The following is an 18,646-nucleotide window of genomic DNA, read 5'->3' on the forward strand; positions in this document are numbered from 1 at the left end:
AACGTAGCTGTTTCTATGTGCACCTAAGGACCCCTCTCGTGTAAGAATTCCTTTTTTGTTCTTACTCCCACAGTTGCTTAGAGTAATTTTATTACATGGAACTCATGTAAGCCATTTTTCAGAATCCATTCACTGCTTCCTCACCTCGAAGTAGTGCCACACTACATACTACACGCTACAAGTGCACCTGTACAGTATTTTTCCCCATGTGTAAAAAATAGCTAGGGGGAAGGGGATGTGGAGATTGACAGCCCAATCCTATGCATGTCTACTCAGAAGTAAGTTCATCTTTAGGGGGGAAGCACATAAAAAATATTTTATTTCTCCAATAAAAATGGTTTAAAAATAAATAAATAAATAAATAAATAAATAAAAAGATTAACAAGTTGTGAGTTCCTGCACCTTTTTATTTACAAAAAAAGCACTGTCAAAGACTATGTACTAATACAGTACAGACAGACAGACAGACAGACAGACACACACACACACACCCCCACAGGAAAATCATCTAGATTTCTACTGTCTGTCCTGCCTACCAAAATTTATGTCAACATTTTTTTGCCTCTTACACCATTCAAATGATACTGATCATTTCATGAATCCAAGAGGTGCACATTTGGTTGGGAAGTTTTCAGAATATGGTTGGTTCCTTCTTTTGCATTGTTTTCAGGTTCATGAATTGATAATTAAGCTTTTTAGACTTAATTACCCACCACTCAGCTGTTCATTAAACCCCCAGTTAATTAAAACAAAAATATTAAGTACAAAATTGCATAAAGCTATGATTCACAATACTGCAGTATCAGTTAATAATTCTAGAGCAGGGATGTCAAACTTGTTTCATACAGAGGGCTGAGCACTCCTGAGCTTCCCAGTGGCCGCTGGAGCAGCAGCACCAAAGCTGCTACTGCTGTATTCAGCGGGTACTGTCTCCTTAGAGAAAGAGGACTTTTGTCTCCTTCCCCTGGGGAAAGCTTCAAGCCCCACAATGGGACTTCTCAAGTCTGCTATTTTGCTGGTGTAGACTTGAGAGACTCTGTATCAGGCCAGAAGGCCTGACACAGATTTCAGGATACGGCACAGTCGAATTCTGCCAATTCGGTCCCCCTCCTGCCCTGGTTACATTTAGTGTAATGTATGTAACTCTGGCCTCAGAGGATGGACATACCAATCAAATAAAGACATTCTAGAATTCAGTCTGAGTGTGAAGAAGTAGTATTCCTCTAGCTGTACTTACTTCTCCCTTGAGCCATGGACCCTGGTCTCACAAGTAGAGGAAAGGTATTACTGAGTGATGCCATCACAGGAAAGGGTACAAACTTTGGGCAAGTATATCTCTGGTAAGTTTTTGCCTGTTCATATCACACATTTATCCCATACTTTGCAGACATGTCTGCAAAACCCATTAATTCAGATTTGTTAACCATTAACATCTTTCAACAGCATGTTTTTATTCACAAGCTCAGACTGTTTTTGCTCTCGAGCAAGCCTGATGAACAGCAGATTTATGGGTTCTGCGCTCTGCCCTGCTGCTAGATCCAGTTTCACTGCAAATGAGAATGATCTTGGTGCTGAAGAGCTGTGCCTGTGCACTTTCAGGAGCAGTGTTAGTGCAAAGTTGTATGTCTGCATTCCTGCTTTGGCTGAATCATTTTAGGCGGGAACATGACAAATCCTGACAGGGAGAGAGAACCTCATTAAATGATAAATGTGACATTTTTTGACATATTCAGTGGGTGGGCTAGGGAACATTCTTGCTGTCCTATAGCAATTCACATTCATGACCTCTGATTAGTTAACCAGGACTTTTCCCAAAATCACTAATGTGAAGCAGAATTGCCACTCCATCCCATAGTTCCTCAGCTGCCTTGACTGTTTATTCCCCTTTCTTTCCATGCACAGACTCTCCTGCCCCGTAAACCCATCCTGCTGATATATAAGGTTTTTCTCCATCCTGCTTTCTTTTTGCTTTTCCTTTTTCCACCCATTCCTTCAGACCCCTATTTTTTTAGTTCTCTGTTCCTCAGCTCTGGTTGAGGCTTTCCCTGACCCTCTTTTGTTCTGCTCTATGTGTCTTTTAGGGCGCAATCCTAACCCCTTATGTCAGTGCTTCCCAGCACTGTCATAAGGGCAATGCAATTCCAAGGTATTCTGGTTGCCGCATCTCAGTTCTGGTCGCCACATCTCAAAAAAGACATAGTGGAAATGGAAAAGGTGCAAAAGAGAGCGACTAAGATGATTACGGGGCTGGGGCACCTTCCTTATGAGGAAAGGCTACGGCGTTTGGGCCTCTTCAGCCTAGAAAAGAGACGCCTGAGGGGGGACATGATTGAGACATACAAAATTATGCAGGGGATGGACAGAGTGGATAGAGAGATGCTCTTTACACTCTCACATAACACCAGAACCAGGGGACATCCACTAAAATTGAGTGTTGGGAGAGTTAGAACAGACAAAAGAAATATTTCTTTACTCAGCGTGTGGTTGGTCTGTGGAACTCCTTGCCACAGGATGTGGTGATGGCATCTGGCCTGGATGCCTTTAAAAGGGGATTGAATAAGTTTCTGGGGGAAAAATCCATTACGGGTTACAAGCCATGATGTGCATGTACAACCTCCTGATTTTAGAAATGGGCTATGTCAGAATGTCAGATGCAAGGGAGGGCACCAGAATGAGGTCTCTTGTTATCTGGTGTGCTCCCTGGGGCATTTGGTGGGCCGCTGTGAGATACAGGAAGCTGGACTAGATGGGCCTATGGCCTGATCCAGTGGGGCTGTTCTTATGTTCTTATGTTCTAAGGTAAGTGAACAAACATTCCCTTACTTTGAGGAGGCCTCCGTGAATGTCACCCAACTGCAGGATGCAGCACACATCCCATTGGCACCGCTATGCCAGCGCTGGAAAGCACTGACATAAGGAGTTAGGATTGTGCCCTTAGTCAGTTAGGCCTCTTATGATTATCCATTTTCCAGGTTCCTTTTCTGCTACTAACTGTTCTTTCACACAGTGCTCCTGGAACCTGTAAACATTTAGACTTGGTGTCTGCCCACAATGCCTGCCTTGTGGTCAATATTTTTTTCCCTTAGCCAAGCTTAGCTTTCAAACATAAAAAGCACTGTTAAGATGCTTGTATGTGGTGATCCCTCAAAAGCATATACTGAAATAATTATGTCAGTCTTTAAGGTGCTACCAGGTTGTTGCTGCTGCTGCAAGTAACCAGATGTCCTCTTTTTCCAGGACATGTCTTCTTTTTTAGCCTCACATCCTGAAAGAGAACTTAAATGCCCTCTTTTTCCCTGTGAGCAGGCCCTTGCAGGCAGTGCATAGCCTTCTTGTAATTAATAAATTGCATGTAATTAATTATATGTTAACAAACTTTTAAATTTAAAAGCATCATCAGATCTTTCCACAAGGACATGAAGGGCACTGTTGTCTTCGATGGCTCCACATCAGACCCCTCTGACATCCGAAGCAGAGTGAAGCAGGGCTGTGTTCTTGTGCCAACCTTGTTTGGGATTTTTTTCGCTGTCCTGCTGAAGCAGGCCTTTGGAACTGCAACAGAAGGCATCTATCTCCAGACCAGATCAGACGGAAAGCTCTTCAACCTCTCCAGACTGAGAGCAAAGTCCAAAGTCCAGCTGAAATGTCTGTGTGACTTCCTCTTTGCCGACAATGCAGCTGTCACTACCCACTCTGCCAAAGATCTCCAGCAGTTCATGGATCGTTTTAGCAAGGCCTGCCAAGATTTTGGACTGACAATCGGCCTGAAGAAAACACAGGTCATGGTTCAGGATGTGGACTCACCTCCCTGCATTACAATCTCTGCGCATGAACTGGAGGTTGTCCATGACTTTGTGTACCTTGGCTCAATGATCTCCGACACTCTTTCTTTCGATACCGAGCTAAACAAGCGCATCGGTAAAGCAGCTACCACGTTTTCCAGACTCACAAAGAGAGTCTGGTCCAGCAAGAAGCTGACAGAACATACCAAGATCCAGGTCTACAGAGCTTGCGTCCTGTACACTTCTGTACTGCAGCGAGTCATGGACTCTTCGCTCACAACAGGAGAGGAAACTGAATGCGTTCCACATGTGCTGCCTCTGATGCATCCTGGCATCACCTGGCAGGACAAAGTTCCAAACAACACAGTCCTGGAACAAGCTGGAATCCCTAGCATGTATGCACTGCTGAAACAGAGACGCCTGCGTTGACTCGATCATGTTGTGAGAATGGATGGTGGCCGGATCCCAAAGGATCTCCTCTATGGAGAACTCGTGCAAGGAAAGCACCCTACAGGTAGACCACAGCTGCGATACAAGGACATCTGCAAGAGGGATCTGAAGGCCTTAGGAGTGGTCCTCAACAAGTGGGAAACCCTGGCCTCTGAGCGGCCCGCTTGGAGGCAGGCTGTGCAGCATGGCCTTTCCCAGTTTGAAAAGACACTTGGCCAACAGTCTGAGGCAAAGAGGCAAAGAAGGAAGGCCCATAGCCAGGGAGACAGACCAGGGACAGACTGCACTTGCTCCCAGTGTGGAAGGGATTGTCATTCCCGAATCGGCCTTATCAGCCACACTAGACACTGTTCCAGAACCACCATTCAGAGTGCAATACCATAGCCTTTGGAGACTGAAGGTTGCCAACAGTTCAATAAACTTTTAAATTTAATAATCTAGTGCAATATACGAGTGTTTTTAGCTTTTAATTTGTCATGTCCTAAATTTTTTTTGGATGTCCTATTTTTTGGAGTGCCTTGTTCTCTTTTGCAGTTATGACATCTGGTCACCCTGTGCTGCACTGGACTAACATGACTTCACCCCTGGGAGTTGCTTGCCCCCTGGAAGAATTATAGTCCTATACAGACGTTATTGGTCATGAACCAAGAATGGTAATGAACACAAGGAATGGGGAAGAAAACATGCTGATCTCATGCTGGCTGTAGTGTTGTTGCACCTCTAAAGCCCACCCACCCCGTGCACACAGCATTTATTTACATAAACAAATACTGCACTGAGGGATAGGTTCTCCCTGTGATTAGAAACACTGGGCATCCAGCATTCCTGATCATAGGGAGAATAGTTTCCCAGTATGTTATTTATCTATGTGAGGGTGGAGGGCTTTGGGAGTGTATCAGTGTGGGGTAGGGCTTTCCAACATACTTTCATCCCCTCATTCCACTCTTTCATTACCATGCAAACCATAATGTCTTCATGGAGCTTCTGTTGCTTCTGCATTCCTCCTGTGTAGCAAATGAATTTGTGAACATTTCATGACATCATAGCAGGTCTGTCAGTGATTGAGAATGGGATCTCATGGGCTGGCAGGCAATATGAGTGAGAGAGAGAGAGAGAGAGAGAGCTGTACAACAGAAAAGAATAAATGTTTGTCAGCTAAAAGTATGTCAGAGCTCTATAGAGTAGGTCTACGAATGTGAGCTGAAAAGTCCTTGGTTCAAATATAATTTCAGCTAAGAACTCATTAATGTGTCTTAGATTAGTCTCAGCCTAGTCTCTTACCTGTAAAATGGTGGTGATGATTCTTGCCTATTTTAAATGGCTGTTGTAAAGACTATTGAGAAATTTATGTAAGAATTTAATAAAACAACAGACTTCTAAATGCTTTGGTTAACTGGCCTCTAGGGAACTTCTTGATTCATTTTCTCTCACCTCATTCATTTCCTGTTGACATATGACAAGACAATGTGGCCTGATCAAAGTGATAGTCAGCGACAGATTCATATGTTTTGAGATATTTTAATGTGACTGCTGAGTAGCATCATTCTAATGATGTCTCATTCTCATCTTTTGGACTAACCATATAGCTTCTCAAAAACAGTTGATCCATTTTCTCACTCACTTCCATTCATTTTCTGTTGATTTGTGACCTGACAACATGTGATGTGGTCAAGAGCATAATCAGCCAAAATTTTAGATGTTACATTGTTTTGTTTTCTTTTTTCAGTCATTTTTGTTGAAATTTTAAATTTATTTTGTTTGTAAAGTGAAAATTTTGCTATAAAAATGTGGTTTCCTTCCATTTTAAGTCAGGCATCACAGTCTAAACCAGCATCCATACCTGCCTGAAATGCTGGGGTAAGGCACTGTGTTGCAACATGATCTGGAGATAACTTGTTGAAATAATTCATTATAAATCATGCTAGGTATGACTTACAATCAGGCTGTAGAATGTTGTTACAGATACTAATTTAAACGGTACTCAATAACCAGAGTTACATATTGCAAAAGTAATTACAAAATCACTTAGTTTTTGACATTTCTTGCTGATTCTCTCTCTCTCTCTCTCTCAGGAATATATTGCAACAGAACGTTTGATCAATTTGTTTGCTGGCCCGATTCACCTCCAGGAAAGGTCTCCGTTCCTTGTCCGCCTTATTTACCATGGCTACAAAATGGTAGTACATAATCTTAAAAATATGCAAAAAACTGTATTGTGTTGTGTTAGCGAGCTGGATGGGAGCAGCGTACAGTGCCAAACAACTGGCACCCACTCTCAGCACGTTCAATCTGGTAACTGGGTTTGACTGGCACAGTAGATTAAAAGCAGAACAGTGGCAAAGGTTGGCAGTCTGGTAAAACAGGATGGCCAACTCCTTCCTCAGTGAAACTAGGTAGGTTAAAAATAGTAATGATAAAACAGGGAAGGAGGCTGGAGAGAGGTGTTCTGGATCACTGTAGTCTACCCCTCTTCTTTCAGCTGCACTGGAGGGAGTGGTGGGGAAGCACCTTACCTTCTCACCATGCTCTGTCCTTGCATTAAATGTGTCCCTTTCAATGCCATATCACAGGGGTGCTCAATAGGTGGATCACGATCTACCGGTAGATCGCGAGGCAAAATGAGTAGATCGCGGAGTGCCGACCCCCCCCTTCAGGTGCCTCTGGGAGGAAACGCTGGGAGTAAGGCCCATTGTACTCAATGGGGCTTACTCCCAGGTAAGTGTGGCTAGGATTGCAGCCTCACAGCCTAATCCTAGGCATGTCTACTCAGGAGTAAGTCCTGTTATACTCAGTGGGGCTCAAGGTACACCAACATACATTGTACACATAAATGTTATATGTTACGATGGCGCGAACATTGTAAAAAAAACTCTGGTAGATCTCTGGGCCTTGCTGGGTTTCAAAGTAGCTCTCGAGCCAAAAAAGTGTGAGCATCCCTGCCATATCAGCATGGAGCAAGGGGAGGGGTAACAAAATGCTCTTTTGTCACATGGTGTTTAAAATTTAAAGGGCCATATTCCCTTTAAATGTTAAATGTGGTGCAAGAATGGAGTGTGGGGAGAGAAGGGGATGGGAATGATCCAATTTCTGCTCATTTTTAGCAAGTGGAGACAGATAAATGTGGCTTGCGTCCACAGTGGGCTAGAGGGAGGTGGCAGCAGACCTGGAGTGAAGGGCACCTCCAATCCACTGCTCCTCCCACCACTTGCCCTGATGCAAGTGACATCACATTGCATCATGGCAGGACCAGCTATGTATCTTGCAGCTGTGACAGAAGCATCATCCATCTAATAGATTCCCACAATGAGCAAATGTGATTCAAACAATGGGAGAGCTCAGTTAGCCACATCCATTGGATTAAAATGCTCTTTTTAATCTGCAGTCCTGAACTGATTAATTATACCATATCAATTAATACTTTCAAACCCAAAGTCCAATTAATCTAAGGCATGGAGAAGGAATTAAATGAAACACAATCTTATCCCTTGGATTTAAGAACTAATAAGCCTTTAAAAATAGGGAATTAAGAGAATTTGACAGTGTTAATCCATTGATAAATATTGAGCTTTCAACAGTTACCTCCCAAATAAACAGACATTACAAAGAGCCACCTACATAAGCCAAGTCTCCCTTTTCTGGGGTATCCAGGCACGCAATGAAAGAGCATTGCATTGCATTGCAGCATGTCTGAAAGATGAAATTTGTGGCTTGACCTTTTAGCCTGTATCTGTTTACTTTTAGGAAGTGCAGGAAATGTATACAGAGTCTGCTTAGACCAAGGAATTTGGCAAAAGGAGGAAAACTCCACCAATGTTTGGCACGACCGTTCAGAATGCTACGAGAACCGTCACCTTCAATCCGATGTAAGCAGGGTTGCCTTTTTATGGTTTAATACATTCACCTACTTAATCCTCTCTTGAAATCCTTCCTTGATCAAATTGTTCCCACCGAGTACCTTACCTGCTGCTGCAGTTGTGATTCAGACATGACATAGTTGCTTATGTCACATAAAAATCCGTCATTTCTGTCTTCGTTTAGGAGAAGGGATTAGGTGGACTAAGACTGGATGGTCAAGTGGAGCACATTCTCCCTTCATGGCTGGCTTTCTTCCTTTGCTAAATTTGTTCTCGGAAATGGCAAGAACAAATCAAGCCAATAAAGAGATGGGTGTACCATAAATAGGCTAAGCAATATTCTTCATTTACTTTGATAGGCTCTTTGGTGTGCTTCACATAACCTCGACCCTGCATATGCAACTATTCCAGACCTTCAGAAACTGTACTCTGACCTATAATGAACTCTTGTAAGAGCAGTGCAGGAGTTTTTAATATAAAAATATCCCACTTCTGTCTACAAACCACATATTGCAAATGGAAGTTGTATGCGGGGCCTGCCTAAGACCTCCTGACACTACACCCTTTTACCCATTGGTGTACCAGCCTCTGTTCCTCCTACTTGCCAACATTCTAACTCAGCAGTTCCCTTCTCCCACATTTCCTCTTCTCTCTGGCTGCCTCTCCTTTTTCCAATCCAGGGAGTAGAAGGAGACACTGTGGTGGCAAGTAGGTGGACAGAGACAAATGTCCCACCACTACCAATCTGCAGTCTGAGGCAACCACTTCAGTTGGCCTCATGGATGGGCCAGCCTGAGTTGTATCTGTACAATATGGATACTTCCATCCACAAGAAATCCTTTCCATCCATTTGGAAGTTTTCAAAACACACAATGATGCACATTCTCACAATCCAGATAGAACATATGAGGCAGTTTCCAAAATGGTTTCAGAATGCAAGTTTGCCATTCCCTGGGGTGAAGTGGGGAACAGACAGACCTTGCTTATAAAAGAAAATGGTGCACAAGCAGAAAACACAGAATTTGCTTCTGGTGGCAGTACCTTGCGCTTCAAAGGATGCTGCTCGAGGGAGTCTCTGATCTTGGAGGGCTTTGGAAGCAGGAGTGGCTACCACTGGAGAGGGACTATTGGACTAGCTTTCTATTCTAACACTTGCCGACCAGATACATCTGTAAGCTTACAGGCCATTGATAACCATTGATAGGCCTCCATTTCCAAAATAAATTCTTATTTATTTAATTCTTAAATAAATATATTTATTTAATTCTTACACTAATTCTTAGTGTAATTCTTACACTAATCTGCTATAGGACTCTCTCAATGGGATAGTCCATTTACCAGGCTTGACTGTAACATAACTCCTTGCCTTTCTTATTGTTCCTAGGCTGGAAAACATACGTTGTTTATCATCCTCCTGTACCTCTATACTGTGGGATATTCTTTTTCTCTTGTTTCCCTTGTGTTAGCATTATCCATACTGCTGCTGCTGAGGTTAGTATAAATGTGTCTTTCGCTAGAATATGACGGGAGAATATGACGGGAGAAGTGAAGAATTTCTGCACTTCTTTGATCCCAGGAATTGAAATGGATTCCTGGGTGTGCACTGCAGTCCAAAATTCAATTCAGATTGGTGCAGTATGAGTCAAGAAAAGGAAGCAACCCCTTCCTCTTCTCAAAGCAATCAAGGAATTGCCTCCCCCTAATACTGCTGAGACTGCCTTACTGCCCAGTCCTAAACAGCACTGTCACAAATGTGGTAATCGATGTGGGAATCGATGGTAAGGCCACACCTGGAGTATTGTGTCCAGTTCTGGTCACCGCATCTCAAAAAAGACATAGTGGAAATGGAAAAGGTGCAAAAGAGAGCAACTAAGATGATTACGGGGCTGAGGCACCTTCCTTATGAGGAAAGGCTACGGCGTTTGGGCCTCTTCAGCCTAGAAAAGAGACGCCTGAGGGGGGACATGATTGAGACATACAAAATTATGCAGGGGATGGACAGAGTGGATAGGGAGATGCTCTTTACACTCTCACATAATACCAGAACCAGGGGACATCCACTAAAATTGAGTGTTGGGCGGGTTAGGACAGACAAAAGAAAATATTTCTTTACTCAGCGTGTGGTCGGTCTGTGGAACTCCTTGCCACAGGATGTGGTGATGGCGTCTAGCCTGGACGCCTTTAAAAGGGGATTGGACAAGTTTCTGGAGGAAAAATCCATTATGGGGTACAAGCCATGATGTGTATGCGCAACCTCCTGATTTTAGAAATGGGCTATGTCAGAATGCCAGATGCAAGGGAGGGCACCAGAATGAAGTCTCTTGTTATCAGGTGTGCTCCCTGGGGCATTTGGTGGGCCGCTGTGAGATACAGGAAGCTGGACTAGATGGGCCTATGGCCTGATCCAGTGGGGCTGTTCTTATGTTCTTATGTGCTGTAAGGCATGTTTGCAGGCCCTAGCACTGGGTGAGCACGGGTGCTAGCCCAGCGCTGGGCATCGCTAGGCTAACGCCGGACAGCCACTGGACCTCCGCTGCTCAGCGGTTGCGAGGACTGCTGAGCAGTGGAGAGGTAAGTGGAAGCCTGGGGAGAGGGCGGGGAGCAGGCATTCCAGGGGAAGGAGGGAGGCGGAACTGGTGTTGGGCGAGCTCATCACCCTACATGGAAGCTCTTGATTAACTGCCGACCTTTTGGTTGGTGACAAATCAAGAAGCCCCATGGCAGGGCTGCTCAGTTTACCAGGGGGACGGGGACAAAAGTCCCCTTCTTCGGAGGAGCCGCTGGCGGCTGCCTGGAGCACACAGGATGCGGTGGTAGCCATTTTCAGCGCTGCTGCAGGCCTGCACAGCTCAGGATTGGGCTGTCAGTCATGCCACTTCTGTGAGATCTGCGTAGCTGTAACTACATTGTGAATTATAAAGCACCTGATATGTTTGGGATAGTGGTTTAGGGATCATCAACACTCACACTCTCTTTCTCCCAAGAGATCTGCTAAGAACTCTTTGTAATTTAAGCATTGGCCACGCAGCTTCAGACAGTGCCACTGAACTCCTTCAAGCACCAACTGCTATGCCTGTGTTTATTTGATTACTAGAGTTGGCACCTGGCAGAAGACTGCATTGATATTTGGTTGTAGACAATGGAGAAAGAGGAGGTATCTGCTACCTGTGTTTCCTGCTTCATGGAGAACATGGAGCAGAGATGGTTGGCATTATACTGCAATGATCCAAGTGTGTCCAGCAGCATGTGGGGATAACATAGCAGTTACAATATTGCAACAGAAAAGGGCACACAGCTGAAGCTCACACTAGCAGGGCACAGTGTCCCAGCCTCCCCAGTGGCTAAGCACTCACTATCAAGGAGAGCATCACTGTTCATGGCAGGCAAGAACATGCTATTCTGAATAAAACTCACTCCATTTGATTCTTATTAACAGAAGTTGCACCTCTTCTCCCATAGGAAGCTGCACTGCACCAGAAACTACATCCATATGAATCTGTTTGCTTCATTCATTCTGCGAGCCACAGGAGTCCTCATAAAAGACAGCATAACACACAATAGTTATTCATTTATTTTAGAGAAGCCAAATGATGAAAAAGAATGGACTTTCGACTGGAGACCAAAGGTATTACAGCAGGCACTAATCCAAAGTGCTGTGGGCAACACAGCATCCATTGATACCTTGACTTTTCATGTGTGCATGGCTAAATTCTGTAAATGGAAAGTTTGTGAGAAAATTATTGCTGATTCAATACATCCAGAACATTACAGTTTCATGTTCAGCATTCTTTGCTCACCACCTTCCAAAGCCAACACAGGGCGCAACCCTAACCCCTTATGTCAGTGCTTTCCAGCACTGGCATAGCGGTGCCAATGGGAAATGTGCTGCATCCTGTAGTTGGGCGCCACTCACGGAGGCCTCCTCAAAGTAAGGGAATGTTTGTTCCCTTACCTTGGAGCTGAATTGCCCTTTTGTCAGTGCTGGAAAGCTGGAAAGCACTGACATAAGGGGTTAGGATTGCACCCACAGTTATTTAAAAAAGATAGTAGATGACACACAAACCCAGTATCTAGCACATAATATTTATTTATAAAAAGTATAGGCCACTTTTTAATAAAAATGCATAAGGTGAGGTACAATAGTTGTACTACGTACAATTAAAAATGAGAAGGGCTAAAATGATATATAAAAACAACGAAGCACATTAAGTGAAAACAATTGAAATTGGAAAAGGTCAAGCAGACATCTTCTGAACCCTGTGTCAATAGGCTTGATAGAAAACAAACATGGACACTCCCCCGCTAAACAGTTTGCCCCTAGACTTATGATATGACAACATTAGTAAAAATGCTAGCAGCTTGTTCTTACACTTGCAGTCAATAAATTCAGGGCCAAAGTGGTTTAATCCCTATTGGAAAGGCTTGCTAGCTGTTGTGCACATTTTAACTCCTCCTACATATATTGTACCCATCACCTCTAAAACTTCATGTCGGTTGACTTACTAACAACTTTCCACTTAATGATGGACCACATATATGACAATGGTCAAAGCACAACAAAGAAGCTCTTAATGAGGCAGTCAGGTCTCTGATGGCCTGCAGTAGAATGTCTGTTTATACAATAAAGAGGCTCTTAATGCAAAGAAGCGGCAACCCATCTCCAGTAGCCTGTGCAGCCATGGAGTGTCTGGCAGGGAGTGTCTGTTTACCCAACAAAGGTACTGGATTGGGCTAAATGTCTACTTAATAACTTAGGGCGCAATCCCAACCCCTTATGTCAGTGCTTTCCAGCACTGACTTAAGGGCAATGCAGCTCTGAGGTAAATGAACACACATTCCCTTACTTTGAGGAGGCCTCCATGAGTGACATCCAACTGCAGGATGCAGCACACGTCCCATTAGCACAGCTATGCCAGTGCTGGAAGGCACTGACATAAGGGGTTATGATTGTGCCCTAAATTGCATAACAACAGAGATTGTTGTTAAGTGGCGCACACCTGTATTTGTGTCTGCTCTGTTAATTGTAGGGCACACCTGGTGGTTAGGTGCTGTAGTATTCAACCAGGAGATTTGGAAGTTTCTGGATTTTAAGGCAGGTACCTTGCAACAGCTTGTACTGACCACTTGAAGTCTATACCATACCGATTGCATAGCTCAATGGTTCTCACACATTTAGCACTGGGACCCACTGTTTAGAATGAGAATCTGTCAGGACCCATGGAAGTGATGTCGTGACCAGAATTGACATCATCAAGAAGAAATTTTTTAAACAATCCTAGGCTGCAATCCTACCCACACTTACCAAGGAGTCAGTCCCATTTACTATCATTGTTAAAAGCATATACATTACAACGTTAAAAGTACAGGTCTGTAATATTTCCCCAGATGCAGTCACATACCATGGTAGCATCAAATCTAATCTATTAAAAATAAAATATTGAAATGAATGGGGACCCACCTGAAATTGGCTTGTGACACACCTAATGGGTCCTGACCCACAGTTTGAGAAACACTGGATAGCTGGTTCTCATCAGACATGAGGACTAGCAGGAAAAAAATGTGGATTGAATCATTCCTCACACCTGGACTGTGGAAATCACAAATGCTGAAAAAGCACAGCCCATGCCCCACTCTGGGACCAGTCACCTGTGCTCTTTGGTTAGTTTCCCAAAGATTGACAGTTTGATTATTATATCAATATAATATTGATTGACACTGGGGAAAATACCTGGAAATACTGAAGGGCCAAGAGCTTACAAATGTTTTATCTCCTAAGAACTAAGAAGGGATACATTTTCATTCATATAGTCTAAGCCAGTGGTTCTCAAACTGGTGGGTCGCGACCCACCAGTTTGTGTAACACTTCCCCCGTCCCTCCCCAGAATGGGAGGGAGGCAGCAATGCGATCCCCAGGATCGCGTCGCTAAGGGGAGGGTGGGGGGGTGCTTCTGCCTTACTTTTCTTGATGCTGGGCTGCAGCAGGCAGCAGGAGGTGCAGGCAGCCCTGCACAGCGCTCCCCGAGGCTTGGAACCTGCAAAAGAAGTGGGCGCAAAGCACTTCCGTTGTGCAGGAGGTGCTTTGCGCCCGCTTCTTTTGCAGGTTCCAAGAATTGGGGAGTGCTGTGCAGGGTTGCCTGCACCTCCTGCAGCCAGCTGCAGCCCAGCGTCATGCAAAGTAAGGCACAAGCACTCCCCTTGCCCCCCTACACAACGCGATCCTGGGGATCGTGTTGCTGCCCTAGCCCCTCCCACACAAGAACTTACTGAGGGAGTAAAGCTCCCTCAAAGTTTGAGAAACCCTGGTCTAAGCAGTCACTATATTTTGATTTATTCCCCCCCCCCCCAAGCTTAATATCTCTGGCAGTTTTTGTCTTTTCATGTGGCATCATTCACCTCCTTTTGATATTTCATGTTGTGTCAGTCACTACGTGCTTATAATGACATCTCTGGCATTTTGCTCTATCAACTGTCTTTCTTTCTGTGAAATACTATAATCAGCAATCTGGATAAAGCTGATCTGATATAAATACTGTATTTGGGCTTGCGAGCTCTTTCAGCGCACCTGGACTAGGTTCATGGGTTCCTTCAGCTGTTGAGGAACTGAGAATCTTAGCTGTAGATGTTTGTGATATGCACAAATACTGCTAGTGCAACTCATCAATGCTGCTGTATCAACAGCTGCAGGCAGATGGGTCAGTGTAGGGTCCAGCAACGAAGACTGAAGCCAAGCCACAGTCAGCTGACATAAGGCCAGCTGGAACCATATTGGATTTTCAGGACACCTGACCCTCCTTGACTGAAACATGTAATAACTCTGGTTATCTGCATAGCTCAACAGCTGCCCCATTAGTGCAATTATATTGCCTAATATATATATATTGCAATTTTATTGCCTGGCTCCTGCTGCTGGAGGCTCCCATTCAAAATTCCAAGCACCTTGAGACCATTAATTTCCAGAGCAGTTTTCAAATAACTTTCATGCAGCCATTCTTAACAACTTGTAGACCCACAACCTAAGAAACTGAGGAATTGCAGCCACTTTTAAATTTCTTGAACACCATACATCTGCGTACTGGATGTTGTACTAAGTTAAACTTTGCTGTTACTAATGAAAACAAGACTGTACAATATTAACCATGTTTATTCTCATTGTCTCATGCCTACAGAATGATAGCCTCATCCATTGCCGGATGGGTTCTGTTTTCCTGCATTATGCCATTGAGGCAAATTGTTTCTGGCTTTTAGTGGAAGGAATTTATCTCCATCGATTATTGGTGGCCATTGTGCTGTCTGAGAAACTTCTACTGTGGAAATATGTCTTCATTGGATGGGGTAAATATGAATTTTTGTCAAAGCCATTTAACTTGTGGTCCTCTGCCTCAGGGTAATTTTTTAACCTGTTATGACCAATGACCTTCTGGGTTGCAGTAAAGTTATCGCCTCTGACTATTGCAGGAGGTAAAGAGGGCTACAAATATAATTGTGAGCAAATCAACCAGATAACATATAGGGGTGGGGAGGGTCAAATCAATTATCAGAAAAAGGGATTTTTATTGGTAACCATTTCCTGATTGCATAAACAGCCTGCTGTAGCTTTGTTGCCCTCTGTGTTGGGGCAGGTGTTTCACTTGGCTAACTGATTGTTGGTGATGGTTTAGCTGCTACTTCTGTGCACTCCAGCTAGTTGTAGAGTAGTAGCCATGATAGTCTGTTGCAGCAAACACAAGGAGTTTTTGTAGCATTAAAAACCAACATCAACATATGGTTTCATGGACTAGAGTTCTCTAAAGTCCATTAGAAGCATTTGGTCCACAGAAGTGTATGCTGAAATAGATTTGTCAGCCTTAAAGGCTCTTTGTTTTTATTTTGAAATAAGGAATCCCAGATACATCAGGACTGTTATGTCTTCAGCATTGTCTTGCCACAATTTCCCACATCCATTTTTCCTTTAAGGTGTTCCTGTTCTGATTGTGGCCTCCTGGGGAATAAGTAGATACCGACTGGAGAATGAAGGGTAAGTCTCAAAGCATCAGTTTGTTGTTCCCCTCTCTGCCCCTTTTGCTCGAGTAGAAGGTGAGGGGATGCTGTCTTTTCATAGAGTTCCTAGACTGGATATATAGGCAGTTGTTCACACTTGGTGAACTTGTTGTGGAGTTGATCATTTGTAGTATTCTGGTCATGCAGGGAGGTGAATTTTGTGATCCCCCCCCCAATAAACCACCCCTTATTTCTGGTCAGTTGTGGAGGCATGGTAAAATTAGTTTTGTGAATGGTTTTGTGTTGCAAGAGCAACAGCATGCAAGCTAGACTAGTATGATAATGGTGTGTGGGGGTGTAAATGTTGGCTTCCACCAGTAGGGGAATTTGTTGTTTGTTCAAAGGTTTTTGTGAGTTACTCTCTCTTACTATTACTAAACCCTTTGTTTGACCTTTCTCCCATCTTGCTGTTTCTACCTGCGTGTAAAAATAGCTGCTGCAGCATCCAACATGCCCTAGGCAGCTACCAACACCTCCTTGGGAGAAGGACTTTTGTCCCTATCCCCCAAGTAAGGAATGTCGCCCCGCAATGGGGCTACTCAATTCTGCGGTGGCTCTTGAGCTGGCACAAAATCAGAGAGTACTGTGTTGGGCCGCACAACCCGGCACAGGGCTCAGGAGCTGAGCTGCACCATGCGCACCCCCTCCTGCCCCGCTCCCTCTCCCTGACTCCACACCTCCACTTTGGAATGCCTCCACCATGCTGGGTGGTGGAACATGGGCCCAGCGCCAGAGCTGGCCCAGTGTGGGCTCACGCTGGGCTAGCTCCAGTGCTGGGCCCGCAGCAAGGGCTAACAAACATGCCTTATGGCACGTTTGCCACAGTACGCACTGGTGGTGAGCCGGCACACGCTGTTCAGGATTGGGCCCTAAGTTGGCTATAGCAAAGCTAAACAATAACAGTTATCATCTGTGGAAGTTTAAAGTGGAAATGTTACTTTCCAAAGATATGTTAACCAGAGGCAGACCAGCTGAAAACCCTGCAGAATGAAAGAGTAGGAAAGCAGTGGTAACCATAGCTATGCTATTTGAAGATCCACAGATCATTCACGTGAGAAAGGCGGTACAGGTGAACCCTTTTTATACACAGGTTCAGAACCCACGGATCAACATGGGTTCCAGAACCCCAGAATCAACATGGGTTCCAAACCCGTGGTGGAGGGTCCTATCTGACATCCCAGACATGACTGGAAGAGCCTGCCGGGCCGCAGACTGTGTGCAACCGGGCCGCAGAACACCCCCAGAGAGGCATAAATGCACTGCCAGTTTCCCCAAAAATCGGAAGTGCCCTTCCTACACCTCCAGCTGATTGGTTCCCCTTGTTCAAATGAACTCCTACTCAAAGGAATGGAGTAAGGTAACCTGCAGTTTAATTATGGCCAGTGGAAGACAAATGGGTCAACTTCATTTGCTCCCATATATCAGTTGCTTAAATCTCCATTAGCAACCTTGCTATACAAATAAAAATACTTCAGTACAGTTCCCTGCAGTCAAGACTATTAGAGTAATAGTCTGCTGTTAGGAAAAATGCATGCCTTAGGATTACTTGCTTTGAAATGGATTATTGTCTAGAATTGATTTTGCAAAATGTAATCTTGATGAATAATCTGATTAGTTGCCTTGGCAAAAAGTCAAGAGTTTCCTATCAGGCTCTGTTACTCTCCAGAAGAACTGCAGGACTGAGCGAATGTCTGCACAGCTGCTATGTACACACTTGGTTTGGCAGTTTAGCACTCAGTCAGAAGCTTGCAGAGGGAGAAGGTCCATAGCGCAAGCATTTCAGATGCAGCACCTGCATGCATGCAGAAGGTCCCCAGTTAAATCTCTAGCACCTACAGGTAGCCTTGGGGAACAAGGACCTTGGCCTGAATGAAACTCTAGAGCGCTACTGTAGACAATACTGAAATAGATGGATCGAGATTCAACTAGATTGCAACCCAGTGTGTCTCTTGAAGGAGGAGGGATTCCTGGAGGGATTCCTGGAAACCCCCATGGATGCTGAAATCCGCAGATGAATCAGCAGGTCTTGCCCCTCACCTGATCTTCAGATGTGACTGGATATGCCTTCTAATCACATCCAGAGGTGTTCTGAGCCCCTCAGAGATTTAGAAGGGCTTCTGGATGGTTTTCAGAAAAACCAGAAGTGCCTTTACGACACCTCCGGGGGTGTTCTGAGGTGTTATCATTAGATGAGGTCCGCGGGCCCCCTGTGTGTACCCCGATGCTTGCCTCCGGAGTGTCCTCTGAGCCCAGCAGAGGCTGCAGACATCTGTCTGCGGCTTCTGCCAAGCTCAGACTGAGCCCTAGAGAAGAAAAAGTCACTTCCTGGAAGCCCTCCAGGGCCTCCGGGCCTCCTAAACTCTTATAGCATTAAAAATGTCACTTCTGGTTTTATGAAAAAAATCGGAAATGACTTTTTTCACCTCTAGGGCTCTGTTTGAGCTCAGCAGAGCCTGCGGAAGGATGTCTGCAGACTATGCTGGGCTTAGAGGACCCACCAGAGGCGAGGGGAGCAGAGCTCCC

General features: G+C 44.6%; 1 protein-coding gene across 2 annotated transcripts in view; it reads left to right on the forward strand.

The window, feature by feature from the left end:
* Window positions 1–18,646, forward strand: part of GLP2R (glucagon like peptide 2 receptor) — a 47,856-nt gene that overhangs the window by 13,688 nt on the left and 15,522 nt on the right. The window contains exons 3-8 of one of the 2 annotated variants that reach the window (XM_066616245.1): window positions 6,305–6,409; window positions 7,974–8,095; window positions 9,471–9,577; window positions 11,546–11,711; window positions 15,253–15,418; window positions 16,040–16,100. In XM_066616245.1, coding sequence (XP_066472342.1) covers window positions 6,305–6,409; window positions 7,974–8,095; window positions 9,471–9,577; window positions 11,546–11,711; window positions 15,253–15,418; window positions 16,040–16,100 — 727 coding nt within the window. The remainder of the gene's footprint in view (window positions 1–6,304; window positions 6,410–7,973; window positions 8,096–9,470; window positions 9,578–11,545; window positions 11,712–15,252; window positions 15,419–16,039; window positions 16,101–18,646) is intronic. The other variant, XM_066616246.1, reaches the window with a different exon arrangement.

This window comes from Tiliqua scincoides, chromosome 2 (assembly GCF_035046505.1).
Source record: "Tiliqua scincoides isolate rTilSci1 chromosome 2, rTilSci1.hap2, whole genome shotgun sequence".
In the NCBI taxonomy this organism is placed as follows: Eukaryota; Metazoa; Chordata; class Lepidosauria; order Squamata; family Scincidae; genus Tiliqua; species Tiliqua scincoides.